Source organism: Astatotilapia calliptera, chromosome 6 (genome assembly GCF_964374335.1).
Source record: "Astatotilapia calliptera chromosome 6, fAstCal68.1, whole genome shotgun sequence".
Lineage (NCBI taxonomy): Eukaryota > Metazoa > Chordata > Actinopteri > Cichliformes > Cichlidae > Astatotilapia > Astatotilapia calliptera.
In genome coordinates this window covers 10,010,384-10,035,274 of record NC_137427.1, presented here as the reverse complement: position 1 = coordinate 10,035,274, position 24,891 = coordinate 10,010,384, and the positions used below count along the sequence as shown (strand labels likewise).

The 24,891-nt window shown below is 41.5% G+C and overlaps 2 protein-coding genes across 2 annotated transcripts; both read right to left on the bottom strand.

Annotated features, from left to right (window-relative positions):
* Positions 1–491: 491 nt before the first annotated feature.
* pcyt2 (phosphate cytidylyltransferase 2, ethanolamine) lies at positions 492–11,329 on the bottom strand. Its single transcript, XM_026170154.2, has 12 exons — positions 11,022–11,329; positions 6,623–6,711; positions 5,868–6,029; positions 5,039–5,190; positions 4,918–4,959; positions 4,662–4,800; positions 4,471–4,553; positions 3,803–3,880; positions 3,347–3,412; positions 3,043–3,108; positions 1,714–1,802; positions 492–1,617 (listed from the first exon to the last, which is right to left on the bottom strand). Exons 1-12 carry the CDS (start codon positions 11,144–11,146, stop codon positions 1,500–1,502), a joined length of 1,209 nt encoding a protein of 402 aa, XP_026025939.1. The 5' UTR covers positions 11,147–11,329; the 3' UTR covers positions 492–1,499.
* A 2,965-nt stretch (positions 11,330–14,294) lies between these two features.
* Positions 14,295–24,121, bottom strand: sirt7 (sirtuin 7). The gene is made up of 10 exons (XM_026170153.2): positions 23,930–24,121; positions 23,687–23,824; positions 20,217–20,321; positions 20,064–20,134; positions 19,898–19,970; positions 19,258–19,356; positions 18,133–18,369; positions 16,414–16,494; positions 16,197–16,303; positions 14,295–16,041 (listed from the first exon to the last, which is right to left on the bottom strand). The coding sequence occupies exons 1-10, from the start codon at positions 24,032–24,034 to the stop codon at positions 15,840–15,842; spliced, it is 1,218 nt and encodes a 405-aa protein (XP_026025938.2). The 5' UTR covers positions 24,035–24,121; the 3' UTR covers positions 14,295–15,839.
* Positions 24,122–24,891: the final 770 nt, after the last annotated feature.

Genomic DNA, 24,891 nt, shown 5'->3' with positions numbered 1-24,891 from the left:
GCCCTCATCCGGTCGCCTTTTTTAAGGAAGGTCGTTCACATTTCAGCAACAACGCTAAAATACATTCATGACAACAGCAAGGCCTCCCAGTAGAAGAGTCCAGTCGCTGCCTACAGTCCAGATCTTTCACCAAATCAAGATTTTGGAGAATCATGGGAAGAAATGTGTGAAAATATTTTTTCTTAAAATTGTGTTTCTCAGTTTAAACATTTAACGTTTTCTATTGTGATTTTATGAAATTTGCAAATCACTGCATTGTTTGTTTGTTTTTTCCATAGAATTACGTCTTTTTCAGTATCTGCATTGTGTAAAGCATCTTGAAACGAGTGGTTAAGGACCGTTTTTTTTTGTGTGTTTCTTTGTTTTTTAAATCAGCAGGCACTATTTAATAAAACTTAATAAAATGAAATTAAAAACCACGCTTTTGCCACATTGTTATTTATTAAATAAAGCAAATATTTTAACTGAGACAATGATTGAAAGATTGTGAATAATTGTAACAATTCACCTTTAATGCTCCCCATACAAAGACAGGAAAAGCAACGGACTTTATGTTCACATGACTTCTTGGATTGTCTCCTGAAGTAGGGAAACAAAAAAAATCCCATCTTCTCCAACACATTCCTTAATAAACAGAAACAGGAGTAGCTGCAGATATGCTGTAGTTTGTGGAATCAGACAATGAGACAATTAACAGCCCTTACATTAGTTATAGCTTTTGAGGCACTATTCTAGTATAGACCAAACACACCTTCAGTGACCTCATTCAATGCACACTCACACACACACACACACACACACACACACACACACACACACACACACACACACACACACACACACAGACACACGCACGCGCAGACACACACACACACACTTGGTGCAAATTCAGGTAGTTAAAACTATTCGACCACTCACAGATCGTTTAAAAGATATATTTTTAGGACTGATTTTTTTTTAAAAAGTGAGATCTACAAATTAAATGGATGAAAATTACTTAAAAACAAAGTACATTCAACCGTGCTGATGATAATTTTAAGAATGATCGTTAAAACTAAGCTGGTTAAAAATCTAAAAACATAACCGACAATGACATCAACACTGTGTCAATAAGTTAAGGATACTTACAAAATTAACATACCATTTCTACACCTATACGGGGACATGTAGTGTGTGACTTCATGGACAAAAACAGTGCACAACAGAAAATAAACGTTTTCTGTGGAGGAAGAGTAAAGGGATGCTGCAGATTAAGGTCTTAGTGGGTTTTTGGACTTTTTGGATCTATCCTAAACCCTTTAGGCTGGAGCAGTCCATACTGATAAGCACGCTGATTCACCAAAATATTCAAAGCAGGATTTTGCACTCAGTGGACTAGCAGAGAAACCGAATAGCCAGGCCCAGCTGAGGACTGTATGGACTCTGTCCGGGTCCATGCTCTTAAACCTGAGAGTCCGTGGACGAGTAAAACAGACTCTGGGGCCGTGCTTGCCGTTTTATTAGTGAGCAGTCTGAGCTGGAGCTTCACCCTGCTGCTTCTGCTCTCTTTTCTTCATTGCTTCAATCACTGCCATCTCCTTGGCCTCTTTCTTCTGGTTCCTGGCTTCAAACTGCAGCCTGTTAACAAGAAAAGACCGATTAGTAAACAAAGGATGAAGATACAGATTTATAAATACAGAAAATGAAGACCCAGAGAAGCGACGAGTCCCCGACCTGTTTTCAATGATCCTTTGGACGATGTCATCAGTAGTGAGATTGTTCCCACTATCAATAGCCCTGAATACCCCCCTCTTCTTTGGTTCCTGAGGGGGCAAAAACATAACTGATCAGAATAAAGCAACTAGCAGATATTTTGCTCCATACTGCCACTTCAGGCCAGATGGGTTAATGGTTTAAATCCAAAGTGAAGCACCTATCATTCATCGAATCTAACGATTGTGGCGGACTCATGATTTGATTCAGGACCATGAAAAGTCTTGAATAGATAAACTTTGAAGAAGTGAATCAGATCAGGATATTTTTCCAAAGTTGTCCTTCCTTAACATGTAGTACACAGCAGGAAATAGCCAGCTTTAGATTGATTTATGAGAAAAGTGTTTGGTTTAGATGAGGCAGCTGCCTGTGCAGGGTGTGCACTGCACATGACACTCACAAGCCTGGAATCTACTGCACAAATTGCTGTGGTATTTGCTCATAGCTGCAAAGGTTAAAGTCCATTCAATGTCTGACCTGGCTGCGTCTGATATTTGCATTTCCACATGCACCTTTTGTTTGGTGACCTCTGTAAAAGTCCAGGGCTGTAGTACACGTGTGAAAACAGATCAAGACAAAGTGATTTTTATGCTCATCTTAGCTTTGAGCACATAACTCCTAATGGATGGATCAAATCCTTTTCTCCTGCTTAAATGGATTTGGGCAGCAGCAGTCTAAGCAGAAATGCTAAGACCTTCCTCTCCCTGGCTGCTTCCTCCAGCTTTCCAGGGAGAACAAAGGTGTTCCCAATTCAGCTGAGAGACATAATCTCTCCATCATGTTCTGGGTGTGGCCTTTCCCAAAACGTCTCACCTAAGAGGTATCCAGCACTTACTGGTCAGATGTCTGAACCATGACAGCTCTTTTTAGTGTTGAGGGGTAGCAGCTCTACTGAGTCCCTCCTGAGTGACTCAGCTCCTCAGCCTGTCTCGAAGGGAGAGCTGAGACGCCCTCTCAGAGGAATTTGTGCTGCTCATCTCTGCGATATACTCACTGCCCACATTGGTCAAGGATTATCTCTGACCAACCTCAAACTATTTCTTTCTCTGTTTTATTGTTTTTTTGTCCGTTGCCACGAGTGCTTGTCCAGAAAATGTGAGAAAGGAAAAAAGAATAATCGTAAGGGATGGAGGCTTTGTGGAGACTCTGGATTTAACTAAAGTACTTCCCATCAGGCTGCCTGCCTGCTATCGCCAAACCACTTTAAAAAAGGACTTAACTGGATCGTCAGTGAATCCTTGTGCATCTGTGACACAATATCTTCACAGTGTTTATTAACAGTGTACTCACAGCGTAGGGATCCACCCCATCCTTGTCTGGAAGTACCTCAGTCTTCCCATGACACACTAGGTCCACCTGCACATTCAAACACACTCGATTAAACCATGACAAAATACAGAAACATCCTTTTATCTCCTTATTTTTTTGTATATAAACAGCTCCTATATAAATCAGATTTATCTGAAACTCAGTGATCACATACAAGGCTATCAAACCGATTTCTATACACATTTTTGAAATGATAATGGTTAACCACTTCAGCATGTTTAACACATCTCATACCACCAGGGGGCGCCACACATTTACAACTCACCTTAAAATGATCCAGCAGGTCTTTGCCTACTGCATAGGGAGCACCAATCACCACCTCTGACACATACTGCAGACACACAGAGACCAGTGAGAGGAAAAGTTATTAAATGATTAACCTTATAATGGCAGTATCACATCTGTGCATTTCTGCTTACACATCACAGTTTAACCAAAAACCTTTTACAGGAGACCTCAAAGGTCAGTATGCTTCTACAGCTCAGTGAACAACCTCTGGTAAAAACTGATGACAGAGCGGAGCGACTTAATGCTTTTATAGACTGTGTAACACTCTCGTAGGTAACACCAACACATGATGCAGAAGGGGCACAGAGACTTATTGTTCCTGACTGATAGCTGATCAGGAGGAATGAATGGCGCTTAGCCAAGTTCAGTGTGTGATTATGCGGGGCACAAAAAACATCTCGCTGTTATGAACATTTCTCTTATGCGAACTCACCCGGCAGGCGAGGACGCTCAGGGTCCTCTCGTGGATGTTCATGATCGGATAGTTCTTCCCCTTGTAGCGATTCACTTCCTGAAGAACAGGACGAGATCAGTGATTACCTCGATGCTCTTCCTTTTCAAATATTTATCTCAGATACGGATGTGACAGTAGCAAAACTGCTTTCTTATTTCTTATGCTTCCTCTAAATGTGACAATGAAAAGAGCTGACTGCTGTTCCCGAGTTTGATCAACAAAAATCAACAAAACAAAACAAAAAAAGAAAAAAAATAGAGGTCAAAAGTTCTAATAGAGATAATAAGATGTGAAATTTACACAGCAAAACACGATTCAATTTATTTATAGGAGCACAATTTCTTCAAAATTGGATGAAATGTTGGGAAGAGTGGCCATCTGAAAATGAGCAGATGGATCAAAATGCACTTTAGTCAATCCTGGTCTTAAATAAGAACCCTTATTAATATAACTGACTCAGCCAGCAGTTACAAGGCTCATTTTCACGTTCAATTCTCCCCAAAAGTTTGACTAGAGTCATTAAGGACTTTAGTTTCCATTACTTCTATTTAATTGTGAGCTTCTGTTAATTTAACTTGTTCCAAATGTTTCTCCTGAAAGCTGCTGACGCAGCAGGGGGGAATAGATTTTTCAATCTTGAGATGTACCTGGTCGAAGTGTAGACCTACGATGACATACGGCCGCTCCGCCTGTTTATATACCATCTCTAAGAAGTCAACATGGCCGATGTCTGCAGAGATGCTGTCGTCAAGGAAACAGCTACAACAACATGTTCACCACAGAAATCTCTTTGTTCATAACTCAGCTCTGTTTTTTTTTTTTCATGTGATAAGGATACGGAAGAGGTCAAACGCTCCAGCCACATAGATGATGGTGTCTCCGGGCTGAGGCTCCTTTCCTGAGGCAAACTGGATAATTTTCTGGGACGTCTGCAGGAACTGAGAAACTCCTGTCCAGGGACTGTGGCCTTTAGGACCCTTAAAGGTGACATATAAACAGCACTGAACGCCTCTGACACATTCCTATCGTCGGGATGATGAGCAAAGACTAGCAAATATCACAAACCCTTGAAACTAAAAGTAAATGACATTTACCTTTCCAAAGTTGTCCGTATGCTGCTGATAATCTGGGTTATCCTGCAGAGAGGAAAAGATTAGGCTGACAATAAAATAAACAACAGCTATCCACACGCCAAAGAGAACCACGTAAACTCACTATGTTGCTGTGGTGGGCTTTGGTCATGAGAAGCATACGACCCACCAGGTCAGTGGTGGAGACGCCCTGAGTGCGCTTACATTCCCGGTAACGGCCTGCTCGCTTGACCTCTTCATATGTGTCCTTGCCGTCTACCGTCAGCGTGATGTCATCTGGGAAACATAAACATCACATCCTGAAGCCTGCCCACATCATGTACTCTGGTTGAGTGATATAATGGATTGGATTTATATAGCGCTTTTCAAGGCACCCAAAGCGCTTTACAATGCCACTATTCATTCACTCTCGCATTCACACACTGGTGGAGGCAGCTACGGTTGTAGCCACAGCTGCCCTGGGGCAGACTGACAGAAGCAAGGCTGCCATATCGCGCCATCGGCCCCTCTGGCCAACACCAGTAGGCGGTAGGTGAAGTGTCTTGCCCAAGGACACAACGACCGGGACAGAGAGTACGGGGATCGAACCGGCTACAGATGCGCTTCCCAACCCCCCTAAATGTTAAAATTTACAACTGTCCATCGTAAGTCCATTAGCAATCAGCTAACGATATATGTGGACGTGTGAAAGTCCAGCAGTTCTCATATTTGTTTGAGATAAAAATGGACAAAACCAGCAAGACAACCTAAAGATTAAGCAGGGAGCACATTAAGGACACCCTGCAGCCTCTACATCAGCAAACTGGTGGAGATGGCACATAAAAGATGGTGTAGCTCTGATTTCACGAGTGCCTTAACCCTGCACTGCACAACCCAGTCACTCGGGAGGATTCTTTCACAGCGACAATGTGTAACAACAAACGTTTTAGGCTGTGAGATTCAAACGGACTCACCTCCATGAACGCAGAAGTCACAGTTATATTTGTCCAACGTCTCCAGGGTGGTGACGTATGGTGCTCCTTCCACTATCTCATCCACCCACTTGATTGCACGCACCATCTTGTAGCGCTCTTCCTGAGTGAAGACTGGAGGGCCCTTGTGCTTGGAGATCTCAGCTTTAAATTGGGTTTTAGGTAAAGAAATGGTTATTAATGAAAAATGTAGCCATAAATGTAGTTACATTTATATTTTATTTCAACCAACACATTTCCAGTAAGGAAATCTTAAACATCCACATTAAACAGCTGATTATAATCAAAGGTCTGCCTCTGATGTTCACAGCTAAAGCAGGAAAAATCTGACAAAGGTTAGCTCCGTGTTTAATCATTGAGCAACATCTTTATTTACTTCTACCATAAAACTTTATTGATTATAATTTAGAGATAAAGTGTTACTGGATGTGACTGAACAGACTAAAGTCTTTCCATAGAAAATCAGCCCCGCCTGACGCCCTCAGAATCAGCTATTAAGCAAAGCACTGAAATACAAATATCATTCGAGTTATACAGTCTTTAAAACTGCCTTATTTTTCCAGCATTTAGATCCCTTATAAATTATTATAATAACATCAAATGAGATTTGAGAAATTCAAACCATGACACAGCTGAGTGAATGACAATTTTTCCATTGAATGACCGACCGTTTAGTCAGGAATTAATATTTAATCACTGTATCAGGGTTAAGAAAGGGTCTGTACTTGTGGTCTTACCATCTGTGTGGACGCCCACTATGAGGTAATCTCCCATGGCTTTGGCCTGCCGCAGCTGGTTTGAGTGACCGTAGTGCACCATGTCATAACTGTGGAGATGGAAAGAGGCGACACGTCATCACAGTGGAAAACAATGGATACATTAAGGGCTCAAACAAATGAATAAAAACACAAGTGTGGCCTTGGTAACCAGCACCCTGCAGCTTTAGGCTTTTCGTCTGATGCCCTGCAGGCTCACAGCATCACTGTCTTTTAAAACAACCTTTCACGACCTTGTCGTGTCTTTTTTTTATTTTGGTGACCTTGCACAGCAGGGGCCAGACAGTGTCTTTAAATCACATGGCCTATATCCATCTAAAAACAAACTGACGGACAGTCGTGGTGAGCAAAAATGCTAAAGGTTACTGGGAGAAAGGTTAGACGGACACAAAGTCTACGATATTCCAGTGTTTATTTGCTTTCTACTATTTGGCAACTTGTGCAGTTAATGTTCTGTAGACTTGCCTTTTAAATAGGAAGGAAATGTGAGCACTCTTTCTCTCTTGCACCATAGTCAAAGTCTCTGCTGATAGTGAAAGGCATAACCTGATTGTGAAACAAAGAGTCGATAACTATGTTTGTAAAGCAAACATGGCAACACCTTAAAGGCCGGTCCGCGAAAATATTGTTGGACATAAACCGGTACATGGCGCAAAAAAGGTTGGGGGTCCGCTGCCCTGCAGATCAAACCAGGTCACTCTTTCATCCTCTGCTGAAAATTTTTTAGAACTCCAATATTCCCCAAAACGCCACTTATGACCTTGAACTGGCCCACAAAAAAAAAGATTTCATCTTTCCAAAGTGGTCCATTTGCCCCCATCTCACCCTATCCCAGCATCCTCCTCAGTCACATCAACCCTAGCATGTCTTCCTTCACTACATCCATCTATGATCTTCCTCCCCCTTTTATTAATAAACTAAAATGGCAAAAAAGGGCCATTAAAGCTTTAAAATAAAGTCCTACGTGCTGCAGGTATCACTGCTGGGGGAAAAAAAGAAGAGGTGGGTGGTTGCTGTCAACTTTTTTACGAAGTTTACAAGAAATTTGACAGATTTATCCATTTGACAGTTTCTGGCAAACTGAACAAAGTGTCTTCACACAGAGATCTTTCATTTCAGCTGCTTATTAATTCAGTTTTGCCCTAAATGTGGCAAACAAACTCCGGGTGAATGGAAGCGCTTTCAACAGAGCACTTTGCTTCACCTTTAACTCTTTGCACCTTAGAAGCATACTTTGAGTAACCCTTGAAGCTCTTTTGTATGTCATATTTTTGACCTGCTTATGGAACAAACTGACTGTGAATGTGGAATCAGAGGGTGTCTATGGAGCTACCATCTGAAAAACCCGAGAAACTATTCTAATGATCACCAAACCACAGTTTTACTGATATATACTGAGGTGTCAAAACTCGTCATTAAGGTACAGACTGAGATTAAAAGTTAAAAACTAAGACTAAAGGTACTAAAAGTACACAGTTTATGAAGAACTTCTGTTGCCATTTTATCATTTTAACATGAAAATACCGACTGTAAGGAAAAGCTACTCAGCATGCTTCTTCAACTTCCATTGAAACTAACATTTTTACTTAATGACAACTGAATCTGAGCCTCCCCCCAGCTGTCATCAGGTGAGAGGACAGGGTAAACCCTGGTCGGGCCGCCCGTCCGTCACGAGGCCAACGCACATGGCCAACATTTGAATCCCGAGCTCCTATACGCTCATATTTCACCTGTCATTGCATAATTTCTGTGTCTCAGGACATCCACAGGCCCTGCACACCACTCCAACACGCCTCTTCTGCAATACAGCGAACAAAGTGTACACTAGATATTTATAACCACCACATGACTGACTGCCTGAGTGAATCCAGGAGAGAATTTACACATCACAAATGAGGACTCAGCTCTCTGTCCAGCCGCAGCAAGGGTCCAGGCATTTTCCCCACAGCATGCGCTTGTGGCAGAAGAGTTTAAAATCACAACAATGACAGATATACGCTTGTTTGTTTTAGAAGTAAGTCCCGTCTGTTGCCGTCAGCAAGACAGGCAGCGTAAAGAACTACGTGTCCCTGAGTAAATATACGTTCAAAGCAGCACTCGGCGTTACTCAGTTGATCGAATCAGAAAATAAACAAACAGTTCTGTCAGACCTGCAGGTGCTCGTGACGGGATTCCTAATGGGATAAAGGTGCACGTGTAAAAGAAGGATGACTAATGCTCACTGGGACAGCAGTGAAAAAAAAGAAAAAAAAAAAGAGATATTTTAACATCCGCGCAGGCAACACAACTCACAGGTGTTGTGTCTGAGGTTCCTCTGACCTTTAAATAATCAGTTTCACTTCTGTCCAGGCAGAGTTTATTAAATGGGCGTAGGTTTACATACATTTTCTGTAAGGAAAGTGTGCACCAGTATGTTTCGATCATGAATGTGGCACCTGTTTACTCTAATGGTAAAGCCAGTTATTTTATTTATAGCCCTGGACTTTATGACTCTGTGACTGGCAGAAAACTGGACACAAATGAAGCTGTGATGACAAACTGTTGGAAAGGCAGCGAAGAAACTTTTTCTAAGACAGATTCAGATCTGCTGCAAGAAGGACAGATGCAGGAAACCTTTCACGCCTCGTGCAGCATCTCTGTACAATGCAACACATCTGTGGAGCAGAGAATCGTCTGTTTGCTACTTTTAACATTTTAATTCAAGCTTCCTCTGTCACTATACTTTACACTGTTACACTGAGCCGCTTTAAAAATAATGTGACACTTTCTATGCAGGTTAATGTTTTTATTTTGCTTTGCTGGAGTTTTTATCTTATTAAGATATTTATTTTATCATTGTATTTTATACTATTGATCTATATATAATTGCACTCATTTAAAATATTTTGTTTGTTTAGGTTTGTTGTAAATTACTTTTGTAAATTAAGTCATTACATATTTAAGAAAAGCTAAGATATACTTATTTATTAGTATTTATCATCCACAGTGAAAGGACTTGAGGTGGTTCTTTCCAGACACATCCAGGGTACTCTGGGCATATCGTGCCTAAGGAAAGCTCCAGCTCAGTCTCGGGACACACTGGAGAGATTATGTCGCTCAGGTGACTCAGTAGTGCATCGGGTTGTCCCCAGATGAGCTGGAGGAGGTGGACAGGGAGAGAGAGGTCTGAACATCTCTGCTTAGACTGCTGCTTCCCCCATGACCCAAAACCAGACATTGGAAGGAAGGATAGACAGACAGATGGGATGGATGCTTTATCGATCCCAAAAGCTGAGAAGTCACTAGTGCTAGTGCAGTTATTACCAAAGTGTGGGCAGTGAATATACTACAGGTGGGCCAAATAAGCAGGTTTAACATCATCATAAATTGCTTGCGTTTAAATATTAACAATCAAACAAAACCACCGTCGTCATCTGGAAGATATCCTGTCATTACCTTTTAGTAACTATCACAAGTCAACACCAGTATAGTATGTTCACCACAGATGTCATTCAAGGAAGAAGATTTTCGGGTTTCAAGCCGGGCGAAACATTTTTAACTTTCGTACAGGCTCTCAGTGCTTTTAATTATTCATTAATCGGCTTTTTTACTGGGGTACAACAAATGTATGTGTTTAAACTGCGTGTGTTGTTCTTGTAAACTTTACCTATACTTCCATATATAAACAAGTACTTTTTCTCTGAACTTAAACGCAGCTCGAGCTCCAAACTTACCAAGGAATGTGTGTCATGAGGAAGACAGACACCGAAAAATGCCGCCCGAGCAGAGGAGAGCAACAGGACGGAAACGACATTAAATTAAACACAATATTGCTAATTATTATTTTTTTAAAGGTTAGATATTTTAAGTATCGAGGCTACTTTTCATTTTACAGCACAGTCCACATCTCCATAATGATTAATAGCTATTCTGCATGTGTGTGATCACCGGAGAAGAAAAACGGTGGGCTCAGAGGTCTAACGTGATGATCCGCTCAGGAACAACGCCCAGCTTTCTGAACGGAGCTCCCCACAACTCAAGCTTATCAGTGAAACACGGGGTCCTTAATAAACGCTTAATAACATTATTGACAACACAGCATTCACCTCTGTTGAACTTCTAGCGCAGTTTAAACACTGCGCATTTCATCATGTAGCGTTGGCTATACGTAATACGCTATTTAAGCTGGTTATCGTAGTAACAGATAAGCCCCGGTGCTCAGTTACCAACTGCCAAGCGGCTAGTTAGCAATAGCATGCTAAACCTCCTGTTCCCCTGCTGTTGATTGCATAACAATAGCGTATCAGACCAATAAACTATGGAGAAGAGTTTAATAAGTCGACACTAATAATAAGAACTGGAAGCGGGTACACACACTCACCAGCCATCACACCACAACCGGACCACCCGCTTCCTTTTCTCTGGGCTGCACGCCGAGGATCCCGGTTTCGTGCAGTCGGCTTCTTCACGAGGCTCGCTAGTAGCGTGGTGACCGTTTCTGATCATCTCTGTGGGCTCAGGGGAAACAGCGCAGCGCCAAACAAGTAAAAACGAGAGGAGACCTAAGTTTAGGAGTATCTGGATCGTTAAAGAACACTTCAAATGAAATCCTCCTGTGCGCCTCCTGTTTTCTAACTCAGACTTACACTGAACCGGGTGCCCCGGGCAACGCCTCTAGCACCACGTCACATCGAACCGCTGACGTGCAGATTGCGCCAGATCACATGTTCAGCGTAACTTTGTGCCCTCGGCAGTAACAAGTACCGCTGTGTGAGAAGCCAAGGGCGCCCACGCTAGATAAGTGATAATACACATTTAATCAACATGTAAACATTCACTGTGTACGTTACTGCTTTTTATAGCTTTAAGATTTACAGTGTAATGTCTTGATGCGTGTTCAATCATCCAGGTAAGTAAATCTCCAAAAGTTGATTCTGTTCATCTGGACGTAGCGTTTTTAGTGGGAGAAACGTTTCGTCACTCATCCAAGTGACTTCTTCTGACTGCAAGTTTCCCCAACCTTATAAACACAACATTTGCATAATGACTGAAACCAGCCCACTGAAGGAACAATGGGCTGGGAGGTCAGTTCCTTCATTATAATTATGCAAATTCTCATGACCATTGATCAACAACCTCTGGCAGGCACGTGCAGAGGGGGGGGGGGGGGCTAGAGGGGCTTGAGCACCCGCCCCTTTCCTGATGGGTGCCCAAAGTGCCCTTTTGTTGAGGCAACTTTTTAAAAAAAAAAAATTATTATTATTATTTTTATGTGTGTGTGCGTGCGTGCGGAGTCCTGTCTGTGCCCCTCAACAATAATATTTAACTATTAATCACAGTTTTGCTAAATAAAAGGATCTGGCTTGCATCAGTCACATGATCACATTTAACCAATGATCGCCCTTGACGGCAGAACGCGCTGGTTACGAGCCGGGAACGAGCTCACAAAGCGCACGCGCATTTTTAGCGGTCCGGAGCTGTAGGAGAAACACAAGTTAACTCAGAGACACAGACTGATGCGACAAAACCAGTAAGTAGGTGTACAGCGTACACTGTAGTGTATAGCACCCAGGAGTATTAGCTTATTACGTACACGTTGGTAAGCTGTCTTGTGGCAGCTGACGAACTGAAACAAACGAGCGTGCGTGTGTGCAACAGCACGACAAACATTACCTGTCCTTTTATTAGCTGCACAAGTAGTGCTGGTCATAGCTGCTGGCTACCTGGCAGTCATGGGTCTGTAGCTCTGTCACCGTTTTAGGGAACATATTTAGTTTTAAAGTATTTAGAAACATATTTAGTTTTAAAGTAAGTTTCCGGGCTTTTCCTGCCTTTCTGGAGGGATTATATTTCACTAAAAAACGATCTAATATGCATGTCCACATAATAATTATTATAATTATAATATATTAAAAAACACAAGCTGTATTTTAAAGAACATACATTAAGAAGCAGATTATATCAGATTTATATTTTAAATAAGACAAAATTTGGATTTTACAGCAGTAAAATTATTGTATCTCTACAGTTTAAAAATGTAATAAGCTTTGCCCCTGCACAGAGTGGATAGTGAAACAAATGGAATCATCATAAATACATTATTTCATATTTATTACTTCCCCCTCCTCATTTCTTTATTATTGTAGCTCTAGTAATAAATATGTAAGGATTCTGGATCAGCACCATGATGCCCATAGTATATACAGTATTCTGAAGAAGGTCTAAAATGTCACTGTGTGTGCATGTGTGTGTTTTATTTAGACGGATTTAAAAAAAATATATTACTCATGATATAATATTGTCCAGACATGCCTGGTAAGGACATGAGGAGGAAACAGTAGGAGCTGTGTGAGGCTACTAAAGGCAGTGCTATAACATTTTTCTGTCATCATTTTATTATAGATTAAGTGGAAGAGTTGTTAGGTGTGGATAATTAGATTATAGTTTATTGCAATAGCAAGTTGTGCCTTGTTCCCACATAGCAAGTAGAGAGTGATATATGAAATGATGGGATGGAAGGAAGAAGAGAAGCAAAGAGTGATTCACAGGCAGAGCCTAAATTATTTCTCACAGTTTTTTGTTGCCTTATGGTTCCAAGCGCTGTCACCAATCTTTGCATTTTGTTATTATCTCATGACACTTGTTTAATCTGCTACCATCTCTCCTATGGACTTTTTAATGTCTACAGTCTCAGATCAACACAGCCCTGCCCTTCCCATATTAGATTCTTGATGAATGTGTGTTGTTGTTATTCAGCCTGGTTCAATGTGCCCCTTTTTAACTTTGAGCACCCGCCCCTTTAAACCTGTCTGCACGGCCCTGACCTCTGGCGAAGCGGATGGCACAACACAGAAGAGCCACCTCGTCAGGCCAGGACGCAGTCTATTTACACCTACAGGCCAGTGGACACTTTCAATGATGAGGATGTAAACATCCTGGACAGGGAGGAAAGCTGGTTTGAGGGCAGACTCAAGGAGTCCATTTACGTGAAAAGGGAAAGACCATCTCTGTATCGAGGAGGGGGACTAAGGGTACATCTTTCGCCATCTTACAATTGCAGCCATTCCCCAACTCTCTGTGAATGGTACTCATGGCCATTGATCAGTGGAAATGGTCTCAGTGGAAGTGGGATTGTATTAAGAAGCCATTTTAAGGAAGTGAAACATGGAGAAAAAGCTGGTTTTCAGTGGCAACAGGTCTGATGAAGTGATGAGTCCAAATACGATTGTTTTTATTTAACCAATCAGCAGTATGTTCAGAGGAGCTCAGGAGAGAGGTACAGTTTTCCTATCCAGGAGCACTTTTGCTGACAGTGTGTTTGACAGCGATGAATGGATTGGCCTCCTGCACCTCAATGTTATTGAAGCAGTATTTTGGGGGAAGAAAAATTTTGCCCAAAATCGCCATGAAACATATTTTACTGGGATAAAGATATTAGTCATACACCACTTCACATCAGCATTTGCTTAGAGAGTTCAGGCTGTGCTGAAGAATAAAAGTAATCCTACTAAATATTGACTTTCAAGCTCATTAGAGTTGTACAAACTGTTTTTGGATTAGATACAGCATTTTCATTTCTGTTTGCACCCATTTCCTATTTTGTATAGAATTATACACAACCTACAAAGGCAATAGGATAAGTTAGAGCACCAAATCAGATATGGTTTCTTTATTTTTATCAAACAAATGGTAGCAGAAAGAAAATTCATTGCATCATGATTTATTTTCTCACAAATACATCTTTGCGTGTGAGAGAAAAGAAATACAGCAAAAACCAACGAGGCTTCACATTCAGGTTTAGCACTGGTTTGAGTTTTAGGAATGCCGACACTAGCTTATCAAAGACAGCCTGCACTTTTTTAAATAATGTGTAACACTATACCAGACATGATGAGACTGTTGACACTAAAGGTTCTTCCTGAGATAAAATAACAGATACAATGACTCTGGCTGCTGTTTCCAATCACTTAAGCAAACAGTAATTTAACTCAAAACTCAGCTTACCTTCCTATGCTGTAAACAAAAATCATTTTTTTTATTAATAAAAAAAAAATATATCACACTAAAGTTTAAACGTAAACAAATGTAATACAGTAGCGGCTGTACTAACCAGCCTGCATACCTGAGGAAGGATTACAGCAGAGTCAAGGGCAGCACACAATAATTAAGTACGGCCAACATAAACCTTCAAAATAAACATCAACACAAAGATGCCATGTTTTTAAAAAAAGGGAAGTCTTGAACATATGAAAAACAAACACTACAAAAATATATTCTACTATAATCAGTACATGTGTAAAAGATAGAAAAGCATAATTCAAAATGGACTTTTGCTTAAGCTGCTGTTGTTATCTGCCACTCATGTTCTTCTGATGATACAGTATTTATGAAGTACTCTACCCTCAGATATCCATGTTTTAATACATCATGGTCATACTACACCAGCAGAGCGTAAATTAGACACTGTAGAGCCCAACCGATGCAGGAATACGAGCTACACCAATATTTGGTGATATTATTTCCCCTTTCAGACACATAAAACAAAGACTTTTATAACATTTGTCATTTTTTATGAAGACTTACTAGGATAATATTTAAAAATAATTCTGTTTTGTTCCAGTAAGCCATGAATTACTTGTTTACCCCCCACCTTTACTCAGATCAGCTGGCTGTGTTTGTGGGAAATGCAGATACTGATATTGGTGATATCAATCAGGCTCTAAGAAGCACCCGTTACCAGTCTGGTTAAAACACCTGAAATGGTGTCAAAAGTGATCCATTCACAAAAAAAAACAAACCAAACCCCTACAGGACCTCATTTTCTGACACGTTTTAAGACCTTTCTTGTCAGTTTTTGTAAAAGAAAAAAAAAGAAAAGAAAAAAACATCCTAGCCACACTGAGCTAAAATTTGGCTCCGTCTAACCCAGCTGGCTTAGCTGCCATGAACACAAAAACATAACAAACTGCAGCTGCTTAACAAAACCCTGCTCTGAACCCAGGTATCACTCTAAAGTGTACGCTGTACAACACGACAGTTCAGTGCAGTGTGCCATTTTCCTAATGGCAAGGAAACAATCCTACAAAACAACACCCCAGAAGCTTCAAGTCCAACTTTCCATCATCACAGGACTGAAACTTGAATCTCTTGATGGGATAAACTGCTGGCAGTGACCAAAAAGTTCACAATGTCCTGTCAGTCACGCAACTTTTTTCTTCTTCTGCCTTCCTTTGCCGTACCCTCGTCCGAACCAGCCGCCCTGCACAGATGTGGGTTTCTGCTCCTCGGGGTCATCTGAGCAGTCATTTTGATCATTGGGAGGCGCTACGACCTCACGAGAGTGGCTTTGCACCTCTTCAAGCTGCAGAGGTGTAGCCAGAGTGAAGATGGGATCGTCTGCCCTGATAAAAAAAACAATGAGGAGAACTCAGGGCAGTGAACAATTCGGCTAAATTGTTTTCTTTGTAATTTTCCATCTGTCTCTGAATGACAGATTTTATATCAATAAGCCAATATTATTTACATCATCTGTGTTTGATGGGCGTTATCATCCTACCTGTTATATGCAGGAATCTGAAGGTTCAGCTCCTCCATGAGGAGTCTCATGACATTGTCACACTTGCCGTGAATTTTCAGCATAGCCAGATCATCTTTTGGTGTCCACTAAAACAAAACGCCAGTGCATAATGAACCACTGAGCATTCAGAACTTTACCCGCATCTCATCTATTTATCTGCATGTTTTTCACCTATACTGAAAAAAATTAAATGTACCTGAAGGTTGACAATGTAGAGTTTGGGCCTTTTGCTTGCTGGTCTGTTCATGCACCACAGAGAAGTGTATTTCTTCAGCACCTGAAAGAGCAAGAGGCAGTACAAAGGGAAACCACTCGTCAAAATAGAGGTTCCTTTAAAAAGTTAATAAAGCCATATAGCTGGAATTTAACTGTCCTACTACTTGATTTCTGCTTCTTTCACACAGTGTTACGTCCCTCTGCAAAAACTCTTTAATTTAACCATTTTGCCTCTGTCTCCTTTTTCTGACCCGGACACATTTTGTTACTTCCCCCTCATCACCTAGACCACTTTCAGGGGAACGTAACACACAGTAAAATGAATAAATGGGTTTTTCCCTCTTCACAAATGGAAATACATCAAAAAATATTTGGTTTTTTTTTTTATATTGTACATATATTTAGACTATATTATAAGGTTTAAGGTAAACTTTAACTTATATACTGGTCTACTGCATGAAAACCAGAACCAGGAGGAGTTAGCTGTCCATGTAAACAGTACAATTAAAGTACTGTGTTGTTAAAAATGAAGTCAATATTGCCATTATTACAACTCAAATGTAGTTATAAATTAACTCGCAGTAGTAACTGATAAGTTCTTCATACTTTTTCTCTGCATTTACCTGAAATACAACTGCTAATGAGAGCTGTTGGATAAAGTAAAAAAAAAAAAAAAAAAAAAATCCCTGCAAGTGAAATAAAAGAAAACTGAGTTGGCAGGACAAGAGGAACCCTTTGTCTAAGGAGCTTGGAAAGAAAAGCGTCTGGACTTCTTTAAGTTGCTGGAAGACATTTCACCTCTAATCCGAGAAGCTTCTTCAGTTCTAGGGTCAAATGGTGGAGAGTCCCAGATTTAAGTTGTGTGGGAGTGTGGGAACCCTTCTTTGCATCATAATATGATTTTAAAAAAACTACTAACTGAATAATAACAGAGGCTGTGACCTTTTGAATGCTCCAGGATCATTAATAACCAGGAGACACTAAAGGTGCACATGACTGAGTTACTGGGGAAATCTACACCGCAGCTCTGCTCTAGTCTGCATGCCAAGTATCGTTTGGCAAGAGGCATCCATCAGAGTATGAATGTGTGTGAATGTTAGACAGAAAGCACTTACAGAGAAAAAGCTTAGACAAAAGTGCTTGTGCGAATGGGTGTGAATGGCTAAATGAGACAAGTTGTGTAAAGCACTTTGAGTACTGTGCTAGAGTAGAAAAGCGCTATATACGAACCATTTTACCATTACCGCAAACCCCCGTGAAACCCTACAGTGTAACCTGACGATGCAGCTCTCTAGAAATGTAACAATGCAGCTCGCAACTACTGTGATCTGTTCACTACCATCAATCCCTCTTTTCTCACCACAGTTTTTGTATGTGGTCTAGCAAAAACTAACCACAACAAAAAGTGGAGACCCAGTAGGGAAAATAGACCCAGCATTTCATTTGTTTCTATTGGCTGGCACAGCATACGTAGGTTACGTCGCAGGCTCTTCAAAGATTCCCTGCAGAAGTCCAAATCAGGCCTTAGGGTTTATCGTCACTTTACTGTGGGCTCAAATCTTGTTTGGACTGCTCAGTTTTACGCAAACTCGATGTCTGTTCTTGAGGGCACATGCTGTTTAACTGGTATAAAACTGTACAGTGTATGCAACCTAACCCAGATTACATTTACAGACTCCGACAGCTTTATAAATCCTACCTTCAGACTGGAGCCTAAACAGAGTATAACATCCGCCATCTTGGCAGCTTCTGTTGCTCCCCTCCAGTTGAGAGGCTGCTCGAGGGTCCCACGTTCCCCGAAGTGCACTATGGTGTCTCTCAGTTCGGCGCCACAGTGGCTGCACTTCCGTCCCGTCCCATGGCGGTGTAGCGACGTCCGCTCGGTCACATCAAATAAACGCACGTACTCCCTGACCGGGGAGCAGGACGTGCACACCTACCGACAGAAGGGAAACCCAGCGTTTCAGAGCAGTTTAAACTCTCTGAATAAAGAGTTTGAGGCCAGTAAGAAATGTATTGTAATGTTTATCAATTCATGTTTTACATTTAATCCTGCTGCACACACATCTAATGTTAGGGCTTCTTCTACTCTTTCAACTTTTAGTGTTCACTCATCCATGCATGCTTTACACTGCTGATGCAATTCACTTCTACATTTCAAATTTCTTTATTCAATTACTCAATTCAGAGACCTTTACTAATCCCAAGCCTGGAAATTTTAAAGGATAAGAGCAGTCAGAGACTGCATAACTTTGCCTGAGGCTGAAAATTCCCTCCACACCATGAATGAATCAAATCCCTGCATCCAGGAAAGATATCTGGATCGGGATTAGTTTGTCATATCTTTCTCAATAACATCACAATGACATCTCACAGCAATTTTGGCCCCTCTCACATTGGTCTGCAATCCTTTTAAAAAACATATTTACTTAATGTCTGGATCACCTCTAACAGTTAATCACTTAGCCTGAGCTCTTGTAATATTCTCATGCAAATCCCTGCCATTTGCATAAAAATATTTGGTCAGGACTGCACAGACACTAAATGACGAGGCAGCCAGTGATGGGAGCACACAAATGACATTAAACGGGCCTTTGTGGAGAGTCGAGCAGCAATTTAAGCAGCGTGTGTGATGGCTCTTGAAAGGCAAGATTAACCTCCAGCGCTTTTAAGACGTGATGCACCTGAGAAATATTTTTTGATGCGAAACAAACACGTCTGGATCTGTAGGGGATTAGGCTTAGATGCTGTTTTTAGAAACATCACAGCAAATTCTTTCCAGGCTTTCTACAAAGTCTAAGAACTGAGGATCCGTGGTTCTTACCTCAATAAACATGTTTCCATGGAGTTCAGAGAGGGCGTGTCTGGGCAGACCGCTACGCAGGTGGAGTCCATCGCAGTTCTGAGACACAACGTGCTTAACCTTTACACAGAGCAAACAAAGACAGAACATGAAGCACTGCCTTTAAATGTGATGCGAGCAGAGATGCTACAAGGAGGAGACGCAGCACCTGGGTAAACTGAGGTAATATTCTGTAACGCTAAAGATGGACGCTGTCCTGTCCTTATCAATGCCAGACCAGGAAACACAAATAGCCAATTATGTTTCAGGTGTGTGTGTCACATCTGCTTGTTATCATAGTAAAATTCTGGTAAATGTAGCTATTGTTTTTCTTGGCTAACCTTATTAAAATCCTTCTAGAATAAGTTGTCATTTTTGGAACATCCTGGAAGTTATTTTGAAGCTTCTGTCGGAATGACTGGAATAAGTCAGAATAACTGGAAAAAGTAAATAACGTTTTTAACTTGAAGCTTTTTTTTTTTTTTTAAATGATTGGATTTAACGGATGAGTCTTTAGATGCTGTTTTTATGTCGCAGTAACCATTGAAACTGAAGTTACAAATCTCTAATCACTCATTTAAATGGAAATTCAAATATGTTTTTGGACTTTGGTGTGACATACCAGCTTTTCCTTATGAAGCATCTTAATGCACATGTGCGTGAGCGTCGGCTCCGCTTTACTCAGGTCTGACGAGCTGTTTGTAAAGAAACGCAGAGATAAATCAAACAACACACTAGGGGAGAGTAATACATATATTTCATACCACAGTAAAGACTCTGTATCTCACCTAATGGCCCGACCCTTCTGTAGCTGCGTCCATACCCCGTTAGGGCCCCTGTAGTCAGGGATAGAAGCTGCCTGAAATTACAGACGACGTCAGTTTTGTGAAAGTTTAAAAAAGAAAAGTAAGGCGAAAATGAAGAGGAAGAGTTTAAGATACCGTGCTGATACCGGCTCCGGTGTAAACCACCAGGTGACTGGCTTGTTTGACTGCCACAGCGAGCTGCCTGACTTTATTTTTCAGCTCATCAACACCATCAAATACCTGAAAAAGACATCAGAGCTGTACTGAAGACCATTAGAGCTTCAAAAATAATCAGAAATTCAATTCAATTCAATTCAATTTTATTTATATAGCGCCAAATCACAACAAAAGTCGCCTCAAGGCGCTTCATAGATACAGAGAAAAACCCAACAATCATATGACCCCCTATGAGCAAGCACTTTGGCGACAGTGGGAAGGAAAAACTCCCTTTTAACAGGAAGAAACCTCCGGCAGAACCAGGCTCAGGGAGGGGCGGCCATCTGCTGCGACCGGTTGGGGTGAGAGAAGGAAGACAGGATAAAGACATGCTGTGGAAGAGAGACAGAGGTTAATAACAGATATGATTCAATGCAGAGAGGTCTATTAATACATAGTGAGTGAGAAAGGTGACTGGAAAGGAAAAACTCAATGCATCATGGGAATCCCCCGGCAGCCTACATCTATTGCAGCATAACAAAGGGAGGATTCAGGGTCACCTGGTCCAGCCCTAACTATATGCTTTAGAAAAAAGGAAAGTTTTAAGCCTAATCTTAAAAGTAGAGATAGTGTCTGTCTCCCGAATCCAAACTGGAAGCTGGTTCCACAGAAGAGGGGCCTGAAAACTGAAGGCTCTGCCTCCCATTCTACTTTTAAATACTCTAGGAACAACAAGTAGGCCTGCAGAGCGAGAGCGGAGCGCTCTAATAGGGTGATATGGTACTACAAGGTCATTAAGATAAGATGGGGCCTGATTATTTAAGACCTTGTATGTGAGGAGCAGGATTTTGAATTCAATTCTGGATTTAACAGGAAGCCAATGAAGGGAAGCCAAAACAGGAGAAATATGCTCTCTCTTTCTAGTCCCTGTCAGGACTCTTGCTGCAGCATTTTGGATTAGCTGAAGGCTTTTCAGTGAGTTTTTTGGACATCCTGATAATAATGAATTACAGTAGTCCAGCCTGGAAGTAATAAATGCATGAACTAGTTTTTCCGCGTCACTCTGAGACAGGATATTTCTAATTTTAGAGATGTTGCGCAAATGGAAGAAAGCAGTCTTACATATTTGTTTAATATGTGCGTTGAAGGACATGTCCTGGTCAAAAATGACTCCAAGGTTCCTCACCGCGTTACTGGAGGCCAAGGTAATGCCATCCAGAGTAAGAATCTGATTAGATGCCATATTTCTAAGATTTTCAGGGCCGAGTACAATAACCTCAGTTTTATCTGAATTAAGAAGCAGAAAGTTAGCGGCCATCCAGGTCTTTATGTCTTTAAGACATTCCTGCAGTTTAACTAATTGGTGTGTGTTATCTGGCTTCATGGACAGATAGAGCTGGGTGTCATCTGCATAGCAGTGAAAATGTATGCTATGTCTTCTAATGATACTGCCTAAGGGAAGCATGTATAATGTAAACAGAATTGGTCCTAGCACTGAACCCTGTGGAACTCCATAATTAACCTCAGTGTGTGAAGAGGACTCTCCATTTACATGCACAAACTGGAGTCTATTAGATAGATATGATACAAACCACTGCAGCGCAGTACTTGTAATACCTACAGCATGTTCTAATCGCTCTAATAGGATATTATGATCAACAGTATCGAACGCTGCACTGAGGTCTAGCAGGACAAGCACAGAGATGAGTCCACTGTCAGAGGCCATAAGAAGATCATTTGTAACCTTCACTAAAGCTGTTTCTGTGCTGTGCTGAGCTCTGAAACCTGACTGAAACTCTTCAAATAAACCATTCCTCTGCAGATGATCTGTTAGCTGTTTGACAACTACTCTTTCAAGGATTTTTGATATGAAAGGAAGGTTGGAGATTGGCCTATAATTAGCTAAGACTGCTGGGTCTAGAGATGGCTTTTTGAGTAAAGGTTTAACTACAGCCAGCTTGAAGGCCTGTGGTACATAGCCGATTATTAGAGATAGGTTGATCATATTTAAGATCGAAGAATTAATTAATGGCAGGACTTCTTTGAGCAGTTTTGTAGGAATGGGGTCTAAAAGACACGTTGATGGTTTGGAGGAAGTAATTATTGAAGTTAACTCAGAAAGATCAATTGGAGAAAAAGAGTCTAACTTAATATCAATGGTACTAAGAGTAGCTGTAGATAATATTACAGCTGTAGATAACAGTCTATTTCTACAGCTGTAGCTGTAGAAATAGACTGTTTGCCTGGAGAGTGGGTCAGGGAGTGACGGTGACGATGGTTTGCATCTGATTTTTTTAAACCATGACAAAATAATGTAAAATGATCACTGAAGGGAGGAAGTCCAAGCAAAAGAAGCAGTTTTATTTTTTAAAATCATGCAGTAAACTACTGTACGTTTCACTCTGAAGCCTCGCTGCCCTCTCACAGCAGAGAGAGCTAGACGCCGTCACAACAGCAGGAGGACTCTTTCACCCAACCATGATCTTTAATGAAACTTTTTTTAATCACCACAAATACTTCTAAGAGAGGAAGTTTTCTACCTTCTACCTTGCTTTAGCCTACTAGGAATAACCCTTGAAGCTCTTTTCTGAACGAAGTGGTTTTTACCATATTTCAGACCTGCTTATAGAACAAAATGACTGGGTTTTCATCAGAAATGGGTGAGGGTGGACTCTACCTATGCAGCTGACCTTCATAAACTATTCTAGTGGTTGTCAAACTCAAACCAGAGTATATTGGTACTGCGGTGTCAATACATGTCATTAAGGGTACAGAGGATCTTGTCAAATGTCGTCTTTAGGGGGGAAAGAGTTAAACCACGTTTGGTGCAGCTCCTCAGTTCATACTTTGGCTACGTCTAGGATTACAAACCAACAAAAATAGCTGCTAACATTTTTTCTGGGCTCTTTGAGAGATACTGCTTCTGGGTGTATGTGTGCGTGTGTTAACTCTTATTGAGTTAACACACGCACACATGGGTAGATGTTGAGCCCTCATACTGCTCCTCCATGAGCAATCCATGAGGACCCGAGTGGTAGCTCAGGAGGCCAATGGTTCAATCTCTGGCTCCTCCAGTCTGCATTTTGACTTATCCATGGGTACTGAAGCTCGAATTGAGCCTGCTGCATCCATCAGAGTGTGAGTATATGTGTGAAAAGTGTAAAAAGGTGCTTAGGTGTAAGAAATTAATGTGTGTGATTGGGCAAATGAAGCTTTTAGTGCCCACTTAGAGCAGAACAGCACTATATGAGTACCAGTGCATTTACCAGAATGGTTTTAGTCCTTTTGTATTTACTACAGTTTGTGCACAAAGAGCGACTACCATTCAACCTCTCTGAGTCTTCACACAATCAACCCAGAAACCTGCTGCCTCCACGTCTGTTCTGAAGTTGTCCCACTAGCTGACAAACCAACCTTAGCAGGCCAGCCTCTCTGGGCCGGAGTCTCACCTCTTCCTGCTTCCTCTTGAGCACATTTCTGCGGACTTGTCTCTTGCAGAGCTCCTCCACAGTGTCTCTGTGCAGCAGCAGAGCAGCGGCCTCCTCCTCTGACCGCTGAGACTCCGGTTTTTTCAGGACCCGCCCGACCTACGGGAGGAGGACAGAGGGACCGGGTAAGCCTCACAATGGACACAGCAAACATGAGCTAGTCTAGCCTGCTAGCTGTAAATGTGCATGTTTTCCCCCTCTCACCAGTCTGAAGACCTCCCTCTCGCTCTCCCGCTGTAGTATTTTAGCCTTACTCAAAGCTTTCCTTTGAGTCCGAGAAGAAACACCGGCGTCCTGCTCTTCCGCCATCCTGTTTTCAATCAGCTGACGAGAAGACGTTTATTCAAAACAAAGCTCATAGCACCAGATACAGCCGGAAGCGGAAGTTAAAAAAGAAACCGGGCGGGAGCCGGGAACACCGCCCCCTGCCGGTGGGAGTCTGTACTTTCCCTCAATTTCACACCTCACATCAACAACTCAGTGTAAATAAGTTTATTATTATCAAACACGAACAAATAAATAACATTTAAAACAAATCAAAAATCCACAACAATACAAAATTTGCAAAAGGTTTTAGCTACAAATATTTAAGGCAACACGAAGAGTAACACTTCAAGTATCAGCCATTGATATGAAGACGAACAAAATACTACTCATATCACAAAAGCAGGGTTTAATATGTGTGAATACAAGAGGTGGCGAATCACAAAGGGGATGAACGAACAGGTGTGTTTCAGCTGGGTGTCCTAATGGACCTCTTTTCCACCCACACAGAGAGCTTCCAGAGAACCGGCCCACCTCTCAACTGGTTTTAGTGGCGATTATGCTGAGTTGCGAGAAGTTAAGAAATACTGTGGGAAGAAAAATGATGACAGAGAGAATCTGACGACTGCCTGCTGGTTGTTGTGATAGTCCTTCTCATGGTCACTGACCTGAGGGCCTAAAACACCGTGCCTGGGATCTCTGAAGCGTAGTGCTGGCCTCAGCTTTTGTCACTTGGGACTAGTCTGCACTACACTGGGCACCAGCATTGTCTTTGTGGAAAAGGGGAAATACTGTTTTTTCCACAAAAGACAAAGATTTATAACAGCAGCAGGAAAAACACAAGCAATGCTTATTTCCCATTAAATGTAACACTGAGCCATATAGCACAGCACATACAAGGG